The sequence below is a fragment of the Cydia amplana genome, chromosome 20 (genome assembly GCF_948474715.1).
Source record: "Cydia amplana chromosome 20, ilCydAmpl1.1, whole genome shotgun sequence".
NCBI classification, from domain to species: Eukaryota; Metazoa; Arthropoda; class Insecta; order Lepidoptera; family Tortricidae; genus Cydia; species Cydia amplana.
The window spans coordinates 4,463,900-4,483,061 of record NC_086088.1 but is presented as its reverse complement, the minus strand read 5'-3'; the positions used below and the strand labels follow the sequence as shown (position 1 = coordinate 4,483,061).

Here is a 19,162-nt window from a genome sequence, read left to right as displayed (position 1 = left end):
TGGAACCCTGTAATATGAAAGCACTGGGCAAACTGGATAGAATCCAGGCTAAGTGCCTGAGAATTGTGACTGGTGCAATGAGGTCATCTCCAACAAATGCTCTGCAAGTGGAATGTCTAGATCCCCCTCTTATATTGCGCAGACAGTATTTGGCCGACAGATTTTTCATAAATATAACACAATATGAGAATCATCCACTGTTAGCAAAATGTAAAGCCCTACTGGATATATCTCCTGTCTCTAAGTACTGGAAAAATAAAGAACTCCCCCCATTAATTAAAGCTTACAAAAAGTATTGCAATATAAATTATTACCAATTTGACAAGAATCAAATATTCTGCTTTAATTACGACACTTTAGTTTTTCAACCCACAGTCGTCCTAGACTTGGGAATTTCTAAAAAAACACCCAATGCAAACACTGTATTTAACCAAATTATGGACAGTCAATTTAAGGGATGGCTACAGGTCTACACAGATGCCTCTAAAATAAACCCAAGAGAATCCGTAGGATCAGCGGTATGGATCCCAAAATATAAAATAGTACTCAATAATAAAAGCCCTCCACAAGCCTCAATATTTACTGGCGAAGCAGTCGCTCTATATGAAGCTATCACCTACATTAAATCGCACAATCAAGACAAAAGTATAATCTTGACTGATTCTCTGAGCTGCCTACAGGATTTGAAGAGACTACCATTTCACTCCAAGGATAACTTCTACCTAACTTTAAAAATAAAAGATAAACTTAGAGAATGCCATGATGCCAATTTGCAAGTAGTGTTGGCATGGATCCCTAGCCATTCAGGCATAACGGGCAACGAGGTCGTGGACCAATGTGCTAAAGCTGCCATACACCAGAGCTTCGCTTCTGACCAAAAATGCTTTACTCGCGACATAAGATCTTCGATAAGATGTCTTCTATTTGAAAAATGGAATAAATTATGGCAGCTCTCACGTAGAGCCAAGGGTCAACATTACGGTAACATACAGCCAAATATCCCTCCTAAACCCTGGTTCTTCAAGCACAAAGGCTATTCTAAGGTTGTTACCTCGAATATTATCAGATTACGACTTGGACATATTTGTTCGCCAGTGCGCCTGGCCAAGAGCCGAATAAGGGATAGCTCTATCTGTGAGTGTGGACTGGACGAAGGTACCACTAACCATATACTTCTGGAATGCCCCTTAATACGTTATCCAATATATGATTTTCTCCCACGTGAGATAAGCCGTCCTATAAATATTAACTTCCTGCTAACCCTAGTTTATACCACATTTGGTGGTATTTTAAATAAATTCCTAACTAAGAATGAGTTCAAACTGTGAATTATGAGCATTCTGACAGATGATGGGTCTAGTAAACGTTATAATAACCTTAATAATATATATATATATATACAATAAACGTTGTCTGGTTTGTGAGGTCTTTAACAATTGGAAGTAGTTGTGTTGTCCGTAGGTTGAATTGCTTGTGTTTGTTTGTAGGGTGGATGGATACTCTACCGAACACCGTCTATACATCACCGACGATCTTTATCATACTGGCCGTGTGTTATCCAACCTCGACACTGGCGGAATCATCAAGCCCTGATGGAGCCATAATACACAAAAATTGATTGACTTTCACTATAACTTCTATGTTGTACCCTCTTGACGAATATTGATTATCCATCGTTTTAATGTAGCTTAACCCATGTAATCCCAAAAGTTCAAAATTGGAAACACATCATTTTTAGGCTTTTTTGGTACATTTTTTCATGAGAAATAAACAAAAATGTATCATATCATGCACAAAGGGTTTACAGTAAGCACCATATTAATGACAAAATCTTCCAGACAAAAAAAATGGGGCCTAGACATGTATGTGTACGCTCCAAAAGACGACTACAAGCACCGTGCCTATTGGAGAGAGTTGTACACAGTGGAGGAGGCGGAGCACCTCACGTCCCTGATCTCTGCGGCCAGGGCTCAGGGCATTACGTTCTGTTATGCTCTGTCTCCGGGCCTGGATATCACATATAGCAGCCAGAAGGAAATTACCACCTTGAAGAGGAAACTTGAACAGGTATGCAAAGTTATATTTATCGGCTACTGATATTGGAAAAGCACATTTTTTTATACCTATTTATGAAACCTAAGTAATGGTGCAAGTATACTTTATTTGTTTTAAGACAACTCAATAAACCAAAATGTTTAAAATTCACAAAGCCTTTATCAAAGTCTGTAGCTGATTTGTTCTAATATTCAACTGACAAAGCCTACATAATTGTATATTATACACTGTGGATTATTTTAATTTTTAGACAAATACGAGAAATGAAACTAATAAGTTTTGCTAAGAAACGGTACCTATATATCGAGTCCCTATATTATCTTATTCAAAATTTACAATGATTAAATATAACTTGGTGTGAAATTGATAATATATAGACAAACACATGTACGAGTATGTTGTTACCATAACATGTAACGTATGTTGAAACCAACAACCTGTCGGGCCCAGAAGCCGATGGTCCTTAGGGTCTGTTGCAAACTGTTTGACATCGTTAAAGAGTTCGCAAAATTTTATTGTATGGAAAGTTTCATAGTAAACCGCCGCGGCGCGCCGTGACGTTGATCAGTCTGTCAAGTGCGGATGGTGCAACTGGGCGTTTTTTTTTGTTGTCCCCTACACTTTTTTTTTCAAATTTGGGATTTTTTATGTTATTTCTACTCAGAATCACGAGCTCTTTCTATCCTAATAGGAGAAAAAAAGTCCTAAGGTTTTTATTTCCATTTCGTCACCATTTTTCATAGACTTTGTATGGCGGTCGCGAAATGGAAAGATCGAAAAATGTATGGAAATTTTGGGACACTTTTTTCCTCCTATTAGGATAGAAAGAGCTCGTGATTCTGAGTAGAAATAACATAAAAAATCCCAAATTTGAAAAAAAAGTGTAGAGGACAACAAAAAAAAAACGCCCAGCTGACACTTATTTATTGATTACATGCAGGTGTCCCAGTTCGGCTGCACTTGCTTTGCTCTCTTGTTTGATGACATCGAGCCGGAGATGAGTGAGGCAGACAAGCAGATCTTCCAGAGCTTTGCTCATGCACAGGTACATAAACTGCGTATGTTTTATAGGGTTCCGTGCCTCAAAAGGAAAAAACGGAACCCTTATAGGATCACTCGTGCGTCTGTCTATCTGTCTGTCCGACCATTCCCCCCCCCTCCCCCTTTATCTCCGAAGCTACTGGGTCAAAAATTTTGAAAAAATAAATCAGGTATATAAAATAGTTCTTTACCTAATAGATGACAGGAAAACTTATAAGAAATGTGCAGTCAAGCGTGAATCGGACTTAATGAATGAATAAATGAAAAACTTTATTTTCAGGCAAGATAGCACCTTACCTATAACTAGTATTATTATAAAATATATCTTAAAAAAAACTAAACACACACAATTACGGATGCAATGCAGTTTACGAACTGTATTGCATCCGTACCCCGCACACGTTAATGTACGGAATCCTTGGAACGGGACTCGCACTTGGCCGGTAATGATATAGGAGGCAAACAAGCAGAAGAATCGCCTGATGGTAAGCAATCACCGTCGTCCATGGACACCCTCAACAACAGAGGGTTGTAGGTTGCAGGCTTTTGAGATGGGTGTATGCACTTTCTCTCTATGTTGTCCTTATGTCTGATGTCTGATGATTACTATTGTGACTGTAAGTCTACGTGTAGCATAAAAATAAGTTTATGGCAAGAATTTCATTTTTGGTTCAAGCTTTTATCGCTGACTGTACTTTTCATACAACAGACAACTAATACTCATCGAGACAATTCTAAAAACCCCTAACACAATTAGGTTGCGTTGTTTCATCACAGAGTTCCTATGGCCACCTGCTGTCTCCATCATCAGATCAGCTCCATGGTACCATAATATTGCACTGTCACCCGACTTACACACATATGCAAATTTTCAGCTTCATAGGAAACCGGGAAGTGGGTCAAATTTAACTTGCAAGATTTGATTAGAGACAAACAACGGGACAGGTGAAGGTAAATAAAAGCTTGTAAATAAATAAGGCTAAGACTGACTTCAGTGTCATTGTAATTAGCCTTTATTATTGAAGCTAGTACATAGTAGGTATTCATTAATTTGGTTTATAAACTTTTACTTCAACTTGTCCTTTGACGTAGGCCTCCTCGATAGCTTTCCATTTGTTTCTTTCTTTTACTGTTTGCATCCATTTTACCTTCTCCAATTTTTGTTCGAAATCATTCGAACATCTAAATAAGTTGATTCTTTTGTCGGCTAAAAATCTTATCATTGTTTTCATACAGGTGTCAGTAACAAACGAGATCCACCAACACCTCGGCTGCCCTCGCTTCCTCCTCTGCCCAACACAGTACTGCTCGACCCGGGCCGTGCCAACCGTCAACAGCTCCGAGTACCTCAACACGCTGGGGACCAAGCTGTCTCAACAGATCGACATCATGTGGACAGGTAGATCTACTGGACCCAGCACTGCTCAACCCGGGCCGTGCCAACCGTCAACAGCTCCGAGTACCTCAACACGCTGGGGACCAAGCTGTCTCAACAGATCGACATCATGTGGACAGGTAGGTCTACTTGACCCAGGACTGCTCAACCCGGGCCGTGCCAACCGTCAACAGCTCCGAGTACCTCAACACGCTGGGGACCAAGCTGTCTCAACAGATCGACATCATGTGGACAGGTAGGTCTACTGGACCCAGCACTGCTCAACCCGGGCCGTGCCAACCGTCAACAGCTCCGAGTACCTCAACACGCTGGGGACCAAGCTGTCTCAACAGATCGACATCATGTGGACAGGTAGGTCTACTTGACCCAGCACTGCTCAACCCGGGCCGTGCCAACCGTCAACAGCTCCGAGTACCTCAACACGCTGGGAACCACACTGTCTCAACAGATCGACATCATGTGGACAGGTAGGTCTACTTGACCCAGCACTGCTCAACCCGGGCCGTGCCAACCGTCAACAGCTCCGAGTACCTCAACACGCTGGGGACCAAGCTGTCTCAACAGATCGACATCATGTGGACAGGTAGGTCTACTGGACCCAGCACTGCTCAACCCGGGCCGTGCCAACCGTCAACAGCTCCGAGTACCTCAAGACGCTGGGAACCACACTGTCTCAACAGATCGACATCATGTGGACAGGTAGGTCTACTTGACCCAGCACTGCTCAACCCGGGCCGTGCCAACCGTCAACAGCTCCGAGTACCTCAACACGCTGGGGACCAAGCTGTCTCAACAGATCGACATCATGTGGACAGGTAGGTCTACTTGACCCAGCACTGCTCAACCCGGGCCGTGCCAACCGTCAACAGCTCCGAGTACCTCAACACGCTGGGAACCACACTGTCTCAACAGATCGACATCATGTGGACAGGTAGGTCTACTTGACCCAGCACTGCTCAACCCGGGCCGTGCCAACCGTCAACAGCTCCGAGTACCTCAACACGCTGGGGACCAAGCTGTCTCAACAGATCGACATCATGTGGACAGGTAGGTCTACTGGACCCAGCACTGCTCAACCCGGGCCGTGCCAACCGTCAACAGCTCCGAGTACCTCAACATGCTGGGGACCAAGCTGTCTCAACAGATCCACATCATGGGCACAGGTAGGTCTACTTGACCCAGCACTGCTCAACCCGGGCCGTGCCAACCGTCAACAGCTCCGAGTACCTCAACACGCTGGGAACCACGCTGTCTCAACAGATCGACATCATGTGGACAGGTAGGTCTACTTGACCCAGCACTGCTCAACCTAGTGACGTCACATGCTAGTGTTTCATATAAATTCTATAGTAGCAAAATCGTTTTGACAGTTCGAAAAAAGAAACTGATTTGACTAGTAGTCAAATACCCCATTATACTTGCCTTTAGTATTCCTTCGTATACAAAAGCTCAGGACGTATTTATTTGACACCACAATGTATCATTTTATCCGCAGGACCATGAGAAAAAAATACATAAGAGTGCTCACTCAATACATCAGTTTTAGTACCAAAAAGACTATTAGCATCTAGCATCGAGTAGCGGAACTATCAGTACTGCTACTTGACAATAGATGTAGCACCGACCGGAAAGTCTTATGCTGTTGAGATAAGACTTTCCGGTCGGTGCTACATCTATTGTCAAGTAGCAGTACTGATAGTTCCGCTACTCGATGCTAGATGTAGACACTGAAATTAATAGTCTGAACTGATGTATGGAGTGAGCACTCTTGTCTTACTATATTTCTCTATGACTTGACCCAGCACTGCTCAACCTAGTGACGTCACATGCTAGTGTTTCATATAAATTCTATAGTAGCAAAATCGTTTTGACAGTTCGAATAAAGAAACTGATTTGACTAGTAGTCAAATACCCTATTATACTTTCTTTTAGTTTTCCTTCATATACAAAAGCCTGATGGATTAATTTGACACCACAATGTATAATTTTATCCGCAGGACCCAAAGTGATCTCCAAGACGTTGACCACGGAATGTATAGAAGAGATTACCGCCGTGCTGCGGCGACCGCCGGTCATCTGGGACAATCTCCACGCGAATGACTATGACCAGAAGAGAATTTTCTTAGGTAACCTTAAAATATTCCTTATTATGAAGTTCTTAAAGTCTACATTTCCAAGACGCTGACCACGGAATGTATAGAAGAGATAACCGCCGTGCTGCGCCGACCGCCGGTCATCTGGGACAATCTCCACGCGAATGACTATGACCAGAAGAGAATTTTCTTAGGTAACCTTAAAATATTCCTTATTATGAAGTTCTTAAAGTCTACATTTCCAAGACGCTGACCACGGAATGTATAGAAGAGATAACCGCCGTGCTGCGGCGACCGCCGGTCATCTGGGACAATCTCCACGCGAATGACTATGACCAGAAGAGAATTTTCTTAGGTAACCTTAAAATATTCCTTATTATGAAGTTCTTAAAGTCTACATTTCCAAGACGCTGACCACGGAATGTATAGAAGAGATAACCGCCGTGCTGCGCCGACCGCCGGTCATCTGGGACAATCTCCACGCGAATGACTATGACCAGAAGAGAATTTTCTTAGGTAACCTTAAAATATTCCTTATTATGAAGTTCTTAAAGTCTACATTTCCAAGACGTTGACCACGGAATGTATAGAAGAGATAACCGCCGTGCTGCGGCGACCGCCGGTCATCTGGGACAATCTCCACGCGAATGACTATGACCAGAAGAGAATTTTCTTAGGTAACCTTAAAATATTCCTTATTATGAAGTTCTTAAAGTCTACATTTCCAAGACGCTGACCACGGAATGTATAGAAGAGATAACCGCCGTGCTGCGGCGACCGCCGGTCATCTGGGACAATCTCCACGCGAATGACTATGACCAGAAGAGAATTTTCTTAGGTAACCTTAAAATATTCCTTATTATGAAGTTCTTAAAGTCTACATTTCCAAGACGCTGACCACGGAATGTATAGAAGAGATAACCGCCGTGCTGCGCCGACCGCCGGTCATCTGGGACAATCTCCACGCGAATGACTATGACCAGAAGAGAATTTTCTTAGGTAACCTTAAAATATTCCTTATTATGAAGTTCTTAAAGTCTACATTTCCAAGACGTTGACCACGGAATGTATAGAAGAGATAACCGCCGTGCTGCGGCGACCGCCGGTCATCTGGGACAATCTCCACGCGAATGACTATGACCAGAAGAGAATTTTCTTAGGTAACCTTAAAATATTCCTTATTATGAAGTTCTTAAAGTCTACATTTCCAAGACGCTGACCACGGAATGTATAGAAGAGATAACCGCCGTGCTGCGGCGACCGCCGGTCATCTGGGACAATCTCCACGCGAATGACTACGACCAGAAGAGGATATTCCTAGGTAACTTTATCACATTTACCGCTAAGCTACGCTCCAAGGCGATGACATGGGCTTCCCGGTATGTAGCGAAAATGGTATGTAGAGGAAAAACTACTTTGTATCGTGATTAGCGCTGAATGGGTTACAAATAGTCTTTATTTTTAATCTTCTAAGGTCCATATTTTGTAGACGTTCACCACAACATGTTAGAAGAGGTAACTCTAAACTGATATGAGTAGTAATAAGTAGTTATAGTTATAAGTTTGACTGTTTGTACGCCTAATGGCAAGACCATGGTGATTCTATATTTTAATGTTCCATCATTGTATATACCCTTGTTCTACAGACAATAAACGAATTATGAATTATGCCAACAACGCACATGGTACGCAAAGAGCGTACTCCCATCTTAAATACCGGCAAAGCACTTACAACGCCTCTGGTGTTGCGGGTGTCCATGGGCGGCGGTAATCGCTTACCATCAGGTGATCCGTCTGCTCGTTTGCCTCCTATATCATAAAAAAAAATGGTCGTATAGTCGACGTCAAAGATATGCTTACACTTTTGCACCTGACTCTTTTGTAATATGGCGACAAATGTAAACATATCTTGACGTCGACTGTAGCGTACCACGCTACCGTTGCTGTTTGCGACTATGGATTAAATATAGAGTGTAACTATCGCACAGAAGGTTTAAATACTTTTGGCTCTACTAAGACGCGCCTCGTTGTGAATTCGTACACCTTAACGCAAAGATATAAGGTCCACCAATGCTCAGTAACACGATATGTTGTTTCAGGTCCGTACTGCGGTCGTTCGCCAGAGCTGATCCCGCTGTTACGAGGAGTCCTCACCAACCCCAACTGCGAATATAACGCGAACATGATCGCCATACGCACGCTCGCGCACTGGGCGAGCTGCAGTCTTGATGCGCCAACACACAGTGAGTATTGATCCCTGTTACTACTGATCGCAACACACTGAATCATGATCCCTCTGTTACTACTGATCCCAACTGCGAATACAATGCGAACATGATCGCTATACGCACTCTCGCGCACTGGGCGAGCTGCAGCCTTGATGCACCAACGCACAGTGAGTATTGATCCCTGTTACTACTGATCCCAACACACTGAGTTATGATCCCTCTGTTACTACTGATCCCAACTGCGAATACAATGCGAACATGATCGCCATACGCACGCTCGCGCATTGGGCGAGCTGCAGCCTTGATGCACCAACGCACAGTGAGTATTGATCCCTGTTACTACTGATCCCAACACTGAGTTATGATCCCTCTGTTACTACTGATCCCAACTGCGAATATGATCGCCATACGCACTCTCGCACACTGGGCGAGCTGCAGCCTTGACGCGCCAACACACAGTGAGTATTAATCCCTGTTACTACTGGTCCCAACACACTGAGTTATGATCCCTCTGTTACTACTGATCCCAACTGCGAATATAACGCGAACATGATCGCCATACGCACGCGCGCGCACTGGGCGAGTTGCAGCCTTGATGCACCAACGCACAGTGAGTATTGATCCCTGTTACTATTGATCCCAACACACTGAATCATGATCCCTCTGTTACTACTGATCCCAACTGCGAATACAATGCGAACATGATCGCTATACGCACGCTCGCGCACTGGGTGAGCTGCAGTCTTGATGCGCCAACACACAGTGAGTATTGATCCCTGTTACTATTGATCCCAACACACTGAATCATGATCCCTCTGTTACTACTGATCCCAACTGCGAATACAATGCGAACATGATCGCCATACGCACGCTCGCGCACTGGGCGAGCTGCAGTCTTGATGCACCAACGCACAGTGAGTTTTACAGTTTTTCTTGGGTTCCATACCCTATTGGAACCTCAAAATTTCTTCGAACTGTCAAGAACTGTACAAAAACTGAAGGCAAAGGAATAAAAAGATACGGCAGACTATGCCTTAGTAGTGTACTTCCCGTTGAAGTAGAATTATGGAATTTGACAAGTAGCAAGTAAAAGAAAAAACCGGCCAAGTGCGATTCGGACTCCCGTTCCAAGGTTTCCGTACATTAAGTCCGACTCACGCTTGACTGCACATTTGTAATAAGTTTTCCTGTCATCTATAGGTAAAGAACTATTTTGTGTATTTTTTTACCCAGTAGCTTCGGAGATAAAGGAAAGGGGGTTCGGACGGACAGACAGACAGACGCACGAGTAGTCCTAAAAGGGTTCCGTTTTTTCCTTTTGAGGTACGGAACCCTAAAAATCTGTAAACTTTGTAATGTGATAAATAATATGTGGTCTTGCCAATGTTTAAAAACAATGTCACTATTTGTTTACAGTGGAAGCGGTGTCATGGGACATAAAATTAGAGTCCGAGAGCGAACAAGGCGTGTGTGAGGACGAGGCACCCGTGACCCTGGGCAAGCATGTCTACCACCCGCGACAGGCGCTCAGGTAAACACCACCTTATTACAACGGCGTACGGTTCATGTTAGCATTGAAGCATGAAGGGAAGAGTGCCGTCCTCGATAGGCTCTCTCGTAAATACAACCTTATTACAACGGCGTACGGTTCATGATAGATTGAAGTATGAAGCATAAAGGGAAGAGTCCGCCGTCCGCGACAGGCGCTCAGGTAAACACCACCTTATTACAACGGCGTTTGGTTCATGTTAGCATTGAAGTATGAAGCAGGAAGGGAAGAGCTGTGGTCCGCGGTAGGCGCTTTGGTAAATACAACCTTATTACAACGGCGTATAGTTCATTTTATTTAGATTATAGATTTTTTTATTTATATAAGAATAAGAATAAGAATAATTTATTTATAATAAAATAGGTAGGCAATCACAAAGGTGTCCGGTAAGCACCAAACTAGGCTGAGCCTGTATCTTGGGGCTTACAAAAGAGTAGGTAACATACGGTAACTAAACCTAATTAAAATGATGTGTGAAAGAGGGTGATAATGTATGCTTTTAGGGTGTGTATGTGTGTGTGTGTGTGTGTGTGTGTGTGTGTGTGTGTGTGTGTGTGTGTGTGTGTGTGTGTGTGTGTGTGTGTGTGTGTGTGTGTGTGTGTGTGTGTGTGTGTGTGTGTGTGTGTGTGCGTCGACTGTGTGTGTGTGTGTGTGTGTGTGTGTGTGTGTGCGTCGACTGTGTGTGTGTGTGTGTGTGTGTGTGTGTGTGTGTGTGTGTGTGTGTGTGTGTGTGTGTGTGTGTGTGTGTGTGTGTGTGTGTGTGTGTGTGTGTGTGTGTAAGGTGTAGGAGAGCGAGTAAGGACTAGATGATGACAGACCTAAACATAAGAACGTATTATATTTTCCGTATCATTGTAGGATAGGGTCACAAACCATTTTTTGAGTTTAGATTTAACATTTGATAAAGTACACGTTTTTAGATCGATAATTTTGCAAACAGAGTTATATATAAATGGGTGCATATGGGAAGCAAACCTCTTGGCGTGAGATGTATGGACAGCAGGTACCGGGACTCTATATATACGTCTGCTCAAAATGAGGTCTCTTACCGGTAAATTTGTAATACTTTTATGAACTCTACACACTGCGCTGAAAATAAATAATTGTCTGACTCTGAGGATCCCCGTTTCATTATACAGCAAGTCGGTAGGAAATCTAAAAGGTTTTCTTAGCATGACTTTGATGACAGCACGTTGCGCACGCTCTAGTTCTAGGAGTGCCGTCTTACCTGCGCTGCCCCAGACTGCAATACAATATTGTATAACAGATTGGCACAGGGCATGGTAGACAACGCGAAGGACACTTAGAGGTGAACAGTCCCGCAGCCGTTTCACTAAATAAATCAGTTTTCTCACTTTTTTGGATAGACTAGTCAAGTGTTGTTTAAAAGAAAGGTGTTCATCAACGATAAGGCCCAGATACTTGACGGTGTAGCATCTACTTATGGACCCACATGAGCAGTTTAAGTTATTTGTGTCGCAGGAATGTAACTTTAAGTGGTATGTGAGCGGAGCAGAGGAGACTGATGTCTTTGAGAATGGGATGTGATAGCTTTTGTTCATATTTAGAGTGAGAAGATTGTGATCCAACCATTTCGATACTAATGATAGTCCTGTCTCAGCTGACAAGTATGTTTCCTCCCAAGTATTACCACTAAAAAGAGCTACGGTGTCATCAGCATAGCAGATGAATTCTGAGTTTGGGATAGTGGTTTGAAGAAGGTCATTAATGTATGTAATAAAAAGCGAGGGACCGAGGATACTGCCCTGTGGGACGCCGAAGTAGATGTGAGATCTGCAGCTTGTTGAATCTCCGATCTTAACCGATATGTATCAGGGATGTTGCGAATATCCGCATCCGCAACCGCGGAACTTCCGCATTATTTTCAACATCCGCATCTGCATCCGCAATCGCATAAAATCGATGCGGATTTAATGCGGATGCGGATGTGGAACAGGTCGGTACAGGAACGTCTTAGCATCGGCGAAAATGCTAGACTGCTAGGTAATTTAGTCATTAGCCAAAAAAACCTATTAGAAATTAACAGTCAAGCGTGAGTGGGACTTAATGTACAGAACCCTTGGAACGCGAGTCCGACTCGCACTTGGCCGGTTTTTTGAAATAAAAATTACTAAAATGTAATATTTCACGTTTTTGTGTACCTATCTTGACATCCGCATTCGCGGATGTGAGCCTTTAAAAATCCGCATCCGCAGATGTCAAAAATCGGCATCCGCAACATCCTTGATATGTATGTTTGTTTGCAGGCAAGCAATAATCGAGTGGCTTCCAGAATTCTCCATACCCAAGACGGCGCAGGGGCCCGTGATCAAGCCGCAGCCTCCCGTCACAGGTATTTCATGATTGGCTCAAACTACTGTTATAGAACTGTTTTAAATCTAGGTTTTTAAAGCAAGAACTGGTTATTACTATTAGTGAACCAGTGAGTATCGTATTAGGGCCTGTTTTTGTCAGGTAAAACTTGGGGAAACCATTTTGACAAGTGATTTAAAAAAAAGAAAAGAAGTGGTTTAAAAAAAGCTTTTTGGGGTGTTTCTAAAAGGAAAAAGTATTTCATACACGATTTTGTTAGTATATCTAGAAGTAAAAAATAAGGCTTACTTGTGACAAAAATCAAGACATAACAAAAATATCGCTGAAAGTGGCAACCGTATGAAAACATAGGTAACACAATAAAAAACGTTGATAAAGATATAACTCCTAACATATCAGTTTTTGCACATAACATAGATATTTAAATAATATTAGTTTGTATATTGGCGTTAGTATTATGTTTTAGGTATATTTGGATTTTTTTTTCACACTGCACCCACCTTAGCTAATTTCTGTTGGGCCCAGTGGTTGACTCGTAGAGAATGCCTCAAGGCATTAAGTCCGCCTTTTGTTACTTTTTACTTGTTCTTGTGCAGTAAAGTTTAAAATAGGTAAATAAATAAATATTTTCCTATATTTTCTTGCTAGACGTCGGCTAAATATCACAAACATTACTTATAAAAAAAATGTACATCCCATGCACATTAGTGCGAAAATTCCCATCATAGAACTAACACAAGCAATAAGTTTTCATTACAGTCCCGCCGGTGCCGATCATCCCGATCCTGCCGATGGTGAACACATGCATGTCGCTGCTAACTGCCACCACCAACACTACCACCACTGCCTCAAACAGCGCCATCTCTGCCATCCCGACGGTGTCCACCTCGCAGCTGCAGGCGCTCGCAGACTGCCCGACTGCCCGCCTCAAGCACCAAACAGTAATATGTTGTTTTATATCGTACATACCCTGCCGATGGTCACATGCATGTCGCTGCTGACGGCCACCACCAACACCACCACGACTGCCTCCAACAGCGCCATCTCTGCCATCCCGACGGTGACCACCTCGCAGCTGCAGGCGCTCGCAGACTGCCCGACCGCCCGCCTCAAGCACCAAACAGTAATATGTTGCTTTATATCGTACATACCCTGCCGATGGTCACATGCATGTCGCTGCTAACTGCCACCACCAACACTACCACTGCCTCCAACAGCGCCATCTCTGCCATCCCGACGGTGTCCACCTCGCAGCTGCAGGCGCTCGCAGACTGCCCGACCGCCCGCCTCAAGCACCAAACATATGTCGTTTTATATCGTACATACCCTGCCGATGGTCACATGCATGTCGCTGCTAACTGCCACCACCAACACTACCACCACTGCCTCCAACAGCGCCATCTCTGCCATCCCGACGGTATCCACCTCGCAGCTGCAGGCGCTCGCAGACTGCCCGACCGCCCGCCTCAAGCACCAAGCAGTAATATGTCGTTTATATCGTACATACCCTGCCGATGGTGAACACATGCATGTCGCTGCTGACGGTCACCACCAACACTACCACTGCCTGCAACAGCGCCATCTCTGCCATCCCGACGGTGACCACCTCGCAGCTGCAGGCGCTCGCAGACTGCCCGACCGCCCGCCTCAAGCACCAAACAGTAATATGTTGTTTATATCGTACATACCCTGCCGATGGTGAACACATGCATGTCGCTGCTGACGGTCACCACCAACACTACCACTGCCTGCAACAGCGCCATCTCTGCCATCCCGACGGTGACCACCTCGCAGCTGCAGGCGCTCGCAGACTGCCCGACCGCCCGCCTCAAGCACCAAACAGTAATATGTCGTTTATATCGTACATACCCTGCCGATGGTCACATGCATGTCGCTGTTAACTGCCACCACCAACACTACCACTGCCTCAAACAGCGCCATCTCTGCCATCCCGCCTCAAGCACCAAACAGTAATATGTTGTCTTTATATCGTACATACTATAATTACAGTTCATTTAGCTAATTTACTGTAAAATTAATTAATTAAAGACGACAATGGTTTCACTCACTTGAATTTTAGTCGCTATTGGCGACATGTTTCGGGCCCTTCGGGGCATGTCGGGGCCTTTGGGGGTTGTCGTCTAAACAGTTTAAAATATGTCTCACGAAAGTTTAATATCGATTAAATTGTCTGTTTATTAAATTAAATTAATTACAATTTACTAACTAAAATAACTGATCTACAGATTTAGCGACCATCATTGACATTTAAATTCCTATCATTCGTAATGCTTATTTCAAAGACATAAGGTCTATTAATAGTATTAGTAGTGGCTATTACCTTATTCAAACTCGCGATCATGGCGACCCTGCCTGCTCCCTATAATACTAACACTGGGGATGCGGAAAAATTTACCAATTTATGCACTGGTTCTAATTTTACTCCTTATAGAGTCTCCACTGAACGGCGGCACTTTATTATTGTTGTACGAATTATAGGGATCCCTTTGGTTTATATTATTCTTAATTTTCTTCTGCACACAATATCGTAGCGAATTTTATTTTACATGTATTACATGACATGTGCCATTTTCTTTTTATCGCCTTGTGTATATTTGAAAACCCGACAAGGTCAGAATAAATATCTAACCTTTATTCTACAGGTTAGATACTTATACGTGGCGCAAACAAACACCATAAATCGAAATAAACTGAACATCGCCGGTTATTTGATCCCACGAATGTAGCACATCACTGTTTTTAAAATGATATAAACAGTAAGAAACATATGATGACATATGAAATGGTTTTTAGTATTACATCAGTCAGTTTTTGGACTTTATTAGTCTTTGGAGCTGCATTAGTTTGTAACAGTAAAACTAATATATGCAAGCAATTATTAGAATTATAGTTACATGAATAGAAATACCCAATAAAATGTCCTTATAAAGTTGTTGGTACGCTAAACCAGGCGTGACTCACTCCGCGATTTCGTCGCGTCGCAACAAGTACGTACAAGTACATCCGCCCCACACCAATTTTGGTGGCTGGCCATAGGCCGCGCGTGGCACTTGCGCCACCTAGCGGTCATATCTGTCGTAATCGTAACAGACGCGTTCTGTTAGAGAGTGAATCTTCTGTACCTAGTACTATTATTTATTCTAAACTAAACATTTCTATTCTTTCACAGGTATCGCCAGTAGAAAACTTCAGCGCAGTGACAAACCCCGTCATGAACTCCCTAGTCTCCCCCACAAAGGTTATCCTCAACGAATCCATTCAGAACCCCATCATACCCATCGCTAGCTCCAACATCTCCCTACCCAGCGAAATACCCGTATCCACCCTCCCCGTTCCACTCCTCGGTATAAAATCACTGGAGGAAGCCGACAAAAGTGAAGACCAAAGTATGGTGGACAGTGACAGACCGGATAAGAATGACAGTGTTGTGAATGACAGTGTTCTAGAAAGTGCCAGTTTTATAGAAGAGATGAAAAAGGATAAAGAAGAGGATCAGGATACGATTATTGTGGACGATGAGAAGGAACAACAGCAGAATGGAGACATGAGTTTAGGAGGTGAGTTTCTTGATGTTAGAACATACATACATACATACATATCCTCCCAAGGTCCGGTAGAACCATAGGTATATAGTACTTCTTAAGTTCGATGAAATTTAAACCATATTCAATTGGAACAGAGTTGCATTTTCTTTGTTTCGTTAAATTTTCAAACAAATAAAAATCAACTCTATTCCCAACACAATAGGTTCAAATTTCAGTGGCAAATTTTGGGTTTTGCATTTGTATGCTGGGCCTTAGGGGGATATAATCACGCCTTTCCATGAGACCACGGATTTCCATTTGCTACGATCCTGACAGCTCTTTCGCCTCCGTTAGAACTAGGTAGTGGAAATTCTGTTACCCCCTGTCATCATCATCGTGTACCATATCTCTCATGTAGGCTTTTAAACCGGTGTAAAAAGTAACAGTGGACCAGTGAGATGTGTGTGTGTGTCAATGTGGTTCAGTGAAGGGGACGGACTGAAAATCAGCGCTGCGCAGGAAATTTGTAATGAAATGACTGACGCTGCGTATGCTGAGCCCGTTCCTTTTGCCGCACAATTATTCTTATTTTTTCAATCGCTTTATGTTTTGTGTATGCATTTTGTGTTGCAATCATGAAGTTATATTTTTTAAACTGGAGCGAGTTGTCACTTTTTTTGCCATACTAATTTGAACCTTATCACCGAGACAGAAAGTTGTTCGTACCAGACTAGAGAAAACGGTCCACTTGAGATAGAAAAACCCGAGCCCTGTGTCTCACTCGCACATGTTGCCAATGTTAAAAAGATACCACTGTGGTAGAAATTATATCATTAAACTACTGAATTTAATTACCTTCTTATACAATTTTAGTGCTATATTCAGATTACAGTTCTGATATATTTTAAGTAATTTGTAAATAATTATGATGCCAATATTATTAACTGATTAAACCAAGCGCATACACAGCAAAAAAAACCTAAATTTTAGTATGGTAGGATTTGTAGTAACTTTAAATATTAATTGGTATCCCCAATTTGATGACATTTCTTCAAAACACGTGAATGCGAAATTTCTTAAAAATTGTGAAGAAATGTTGTGTTAAAGGTTGTTGGAGTGAAATAATTGCTAATTGTGGAATATTGTTTCACAAGAAAGCCACAATGATTACATTTTACTATAAAAATACAAGACAACATTGTCAAACTCATTAGGGTGACTATGATGTCGGCACGTTGTGAATCGGTCTCACAGAATTCTTATTATTAACGTAGGTAATGTAAAAGTAAGTTTAACTTAATAGGTATGTCTTTATTTCGGCATGTTTAATTTAAGATTTGTTATAGAATACCTAATTGAAGGAATGTTTACAAAAACAACATAACTGCTTAGAGCGGTTGTCATTTTTTTTAAGAACATGTTAATCGTTTCAGGTGTCAACCAGTGTAGTCAGTTATGTTGTTTTTGTAAACATCCCTTCAATTGCCAAAATTAAAAACCAAAGTGCTTAACTCCTTAAACATTACAGACTCTCATTTATACATAATATTTTGTTACGGAAAAGGTGTGTCAAACTGTTTATATATATGCAATCGATTCTTTATAGGTAGGACACATTTCCGTCAATAGAAAAAAGGCACCAACTTTAAAAAAAACGTCATATTTGCTAAACAGATCTTCAATGACGCTTACACTTAAAAAAAGCTGAAGTGGACAAAAGGGAAGCCTACCTTTATGAACATACCATGAGTGAGTGCTAAGGGAGTGTTCAAGTATTATGTAACGCAATTTTTGGACACCTCCCCCCCATGTAACGCGCCGTAACGTTTTTCTGTACCCCCCCTCCCCCCTAGTAAAACGTTACGTAACCACCAAGTGACCATTTTTTTACCTAAAGGCCACAATTATGTGGCGTAATGTACTTACCGTAAAGTGGCGAAAAGTTCTGAAAGGTTAAAAAACAATGTTACGTAACGCGTAGTTCAAACCCCCCCCCTCCCGCCCCTGTAACGCCTCGTAACGTTTTACAAGACCCCCCCTCCCCCCAAATTCGTTACGTAATACTTGAACGCTCCCTAAAGAGGCCGACTACAAATGAAAGAAAAAACCCGACTACTTAAAATTTCACTTTATTTAGAAAATGACACACCCTACTGATATATTTCATGTTATCCTAATATCCCACATACAGATGTCTTATGGTCACCCTGATTAGAACGAGATGCAGGGCTCTAGTTTGACTTCTCATGTGGACACACTTTTTGGTCAATGTACTCGATCCAGTTTATTAACTCTAAATCCGTGGTTGCAATAAATGGTTTCTTATTCTTATGTTTGCGTAAATGCCGACATCGCACAAGAACACAGTAGGGTTGTCACAGACTTTTACACAACTACCCAACACTTACACTAGGTAGTACCGAGCTACTAACAATGGCGATGTATGCAGCACGGGTGCTTGATATATCTGGTATTAAAGATTAATCCAGAACATTTTCTGCAGACACACCACAGACGTTAAGTCCGAACAGGCCGTCGCTGCCCGAAGGGGAACCCCTCGACGTGGACCCGCCGTCGGTCGCCAACACCGACACGGACGTGGTTATGAACGACCAACTTAGCGAAGTAAGTGCCATTATTAATAGTGTCACTAACCAGTCAAATCCGCTAGTTACGAAACGTCAAGGCAAGCTACTAAAAATTCTAGTTTTTCTGACTCTTCATGTCTGTTAACTGACAATTTTAAATATCTTATACCTTTGAACAATTCTTGTATATTTATATATTTCGACCTCGGAAACGGCTCTAACGATTTCGACGAAATTTGCTATATCGGGGTTTTCAACCCGAACAATCGATCTAGGAAAACGCACATTTTTAGGGTTCCGTACCCAAAGGGTAAAAACGGGACCCTATTACTA

General features: G+C 42.5%; 2 protein-coding genes across 2 annotated transcripts in view; both read left to right on the top strand.

The window, feature by feature from the left end:
* Positions 1 to 19,162, top strand: part of LOC134657538 (protein O-GlcNAcase) — a 57,617-nt gene that overhangs the window by 2,526 nt on the left and 35,929 nt on the right. The window contains exons 3-12 of the mRNA XM_063513113.1: positions 1,839 to 2,067; positions 2,996 to 3,100; positions 4,333 to 4,495; positions 6,490 to 6,618; positions 8,685 to 8,828; positions 10,230 to 10,344; positions 12,630 to 12,715; positions 13,456 to 13,637; positions 15,887 to 16,274; positions 18,745 to 18,866. Coding sequence (XP_063369183.1) covers positions 1,839 to 2,067; positions 2,996 to 3,100; positions 4,333 to 4,495; positions 6,490 to 6,618; positions 8,685 to 8,828; positions 10,230 to 10,344; positions 12,630 to 12,715; positions 13,456 to 13,637; positions 15,887 to 16,274; positions 18,745 to 18,866 — 1,663 coding nt within the window. The remainder of the gene's footprint in view (positions 1 to 1,838; positions 2,068 to 2,995; positions 3,101 to 4,332; positions 4,496 to 6,489; positions 6,619 to 8,684; positions 8,829 to 10,229; positions 10,345 to 12,629; positions 12,716 to 13,455; positions 13,638 to 15,886; positions 16,275 to 18,744; positions 18,867 to 19,162) is intronic.
* LOC134657663 (uncharacterized) lies at positions 438 to 1,618 on the top strand. Its single transcript, XM_063513225.1, has 2 exons — positions 438 to 1,155; positions 1,488 to 1,618. The coding sequence occupies exons 1-2, from the start codon at positions 438 to 440 to the stop codon at positions 1,616 to 1,618; spliced, it is 849 nt and encodes a 282-aa protein (XP_063369295.1).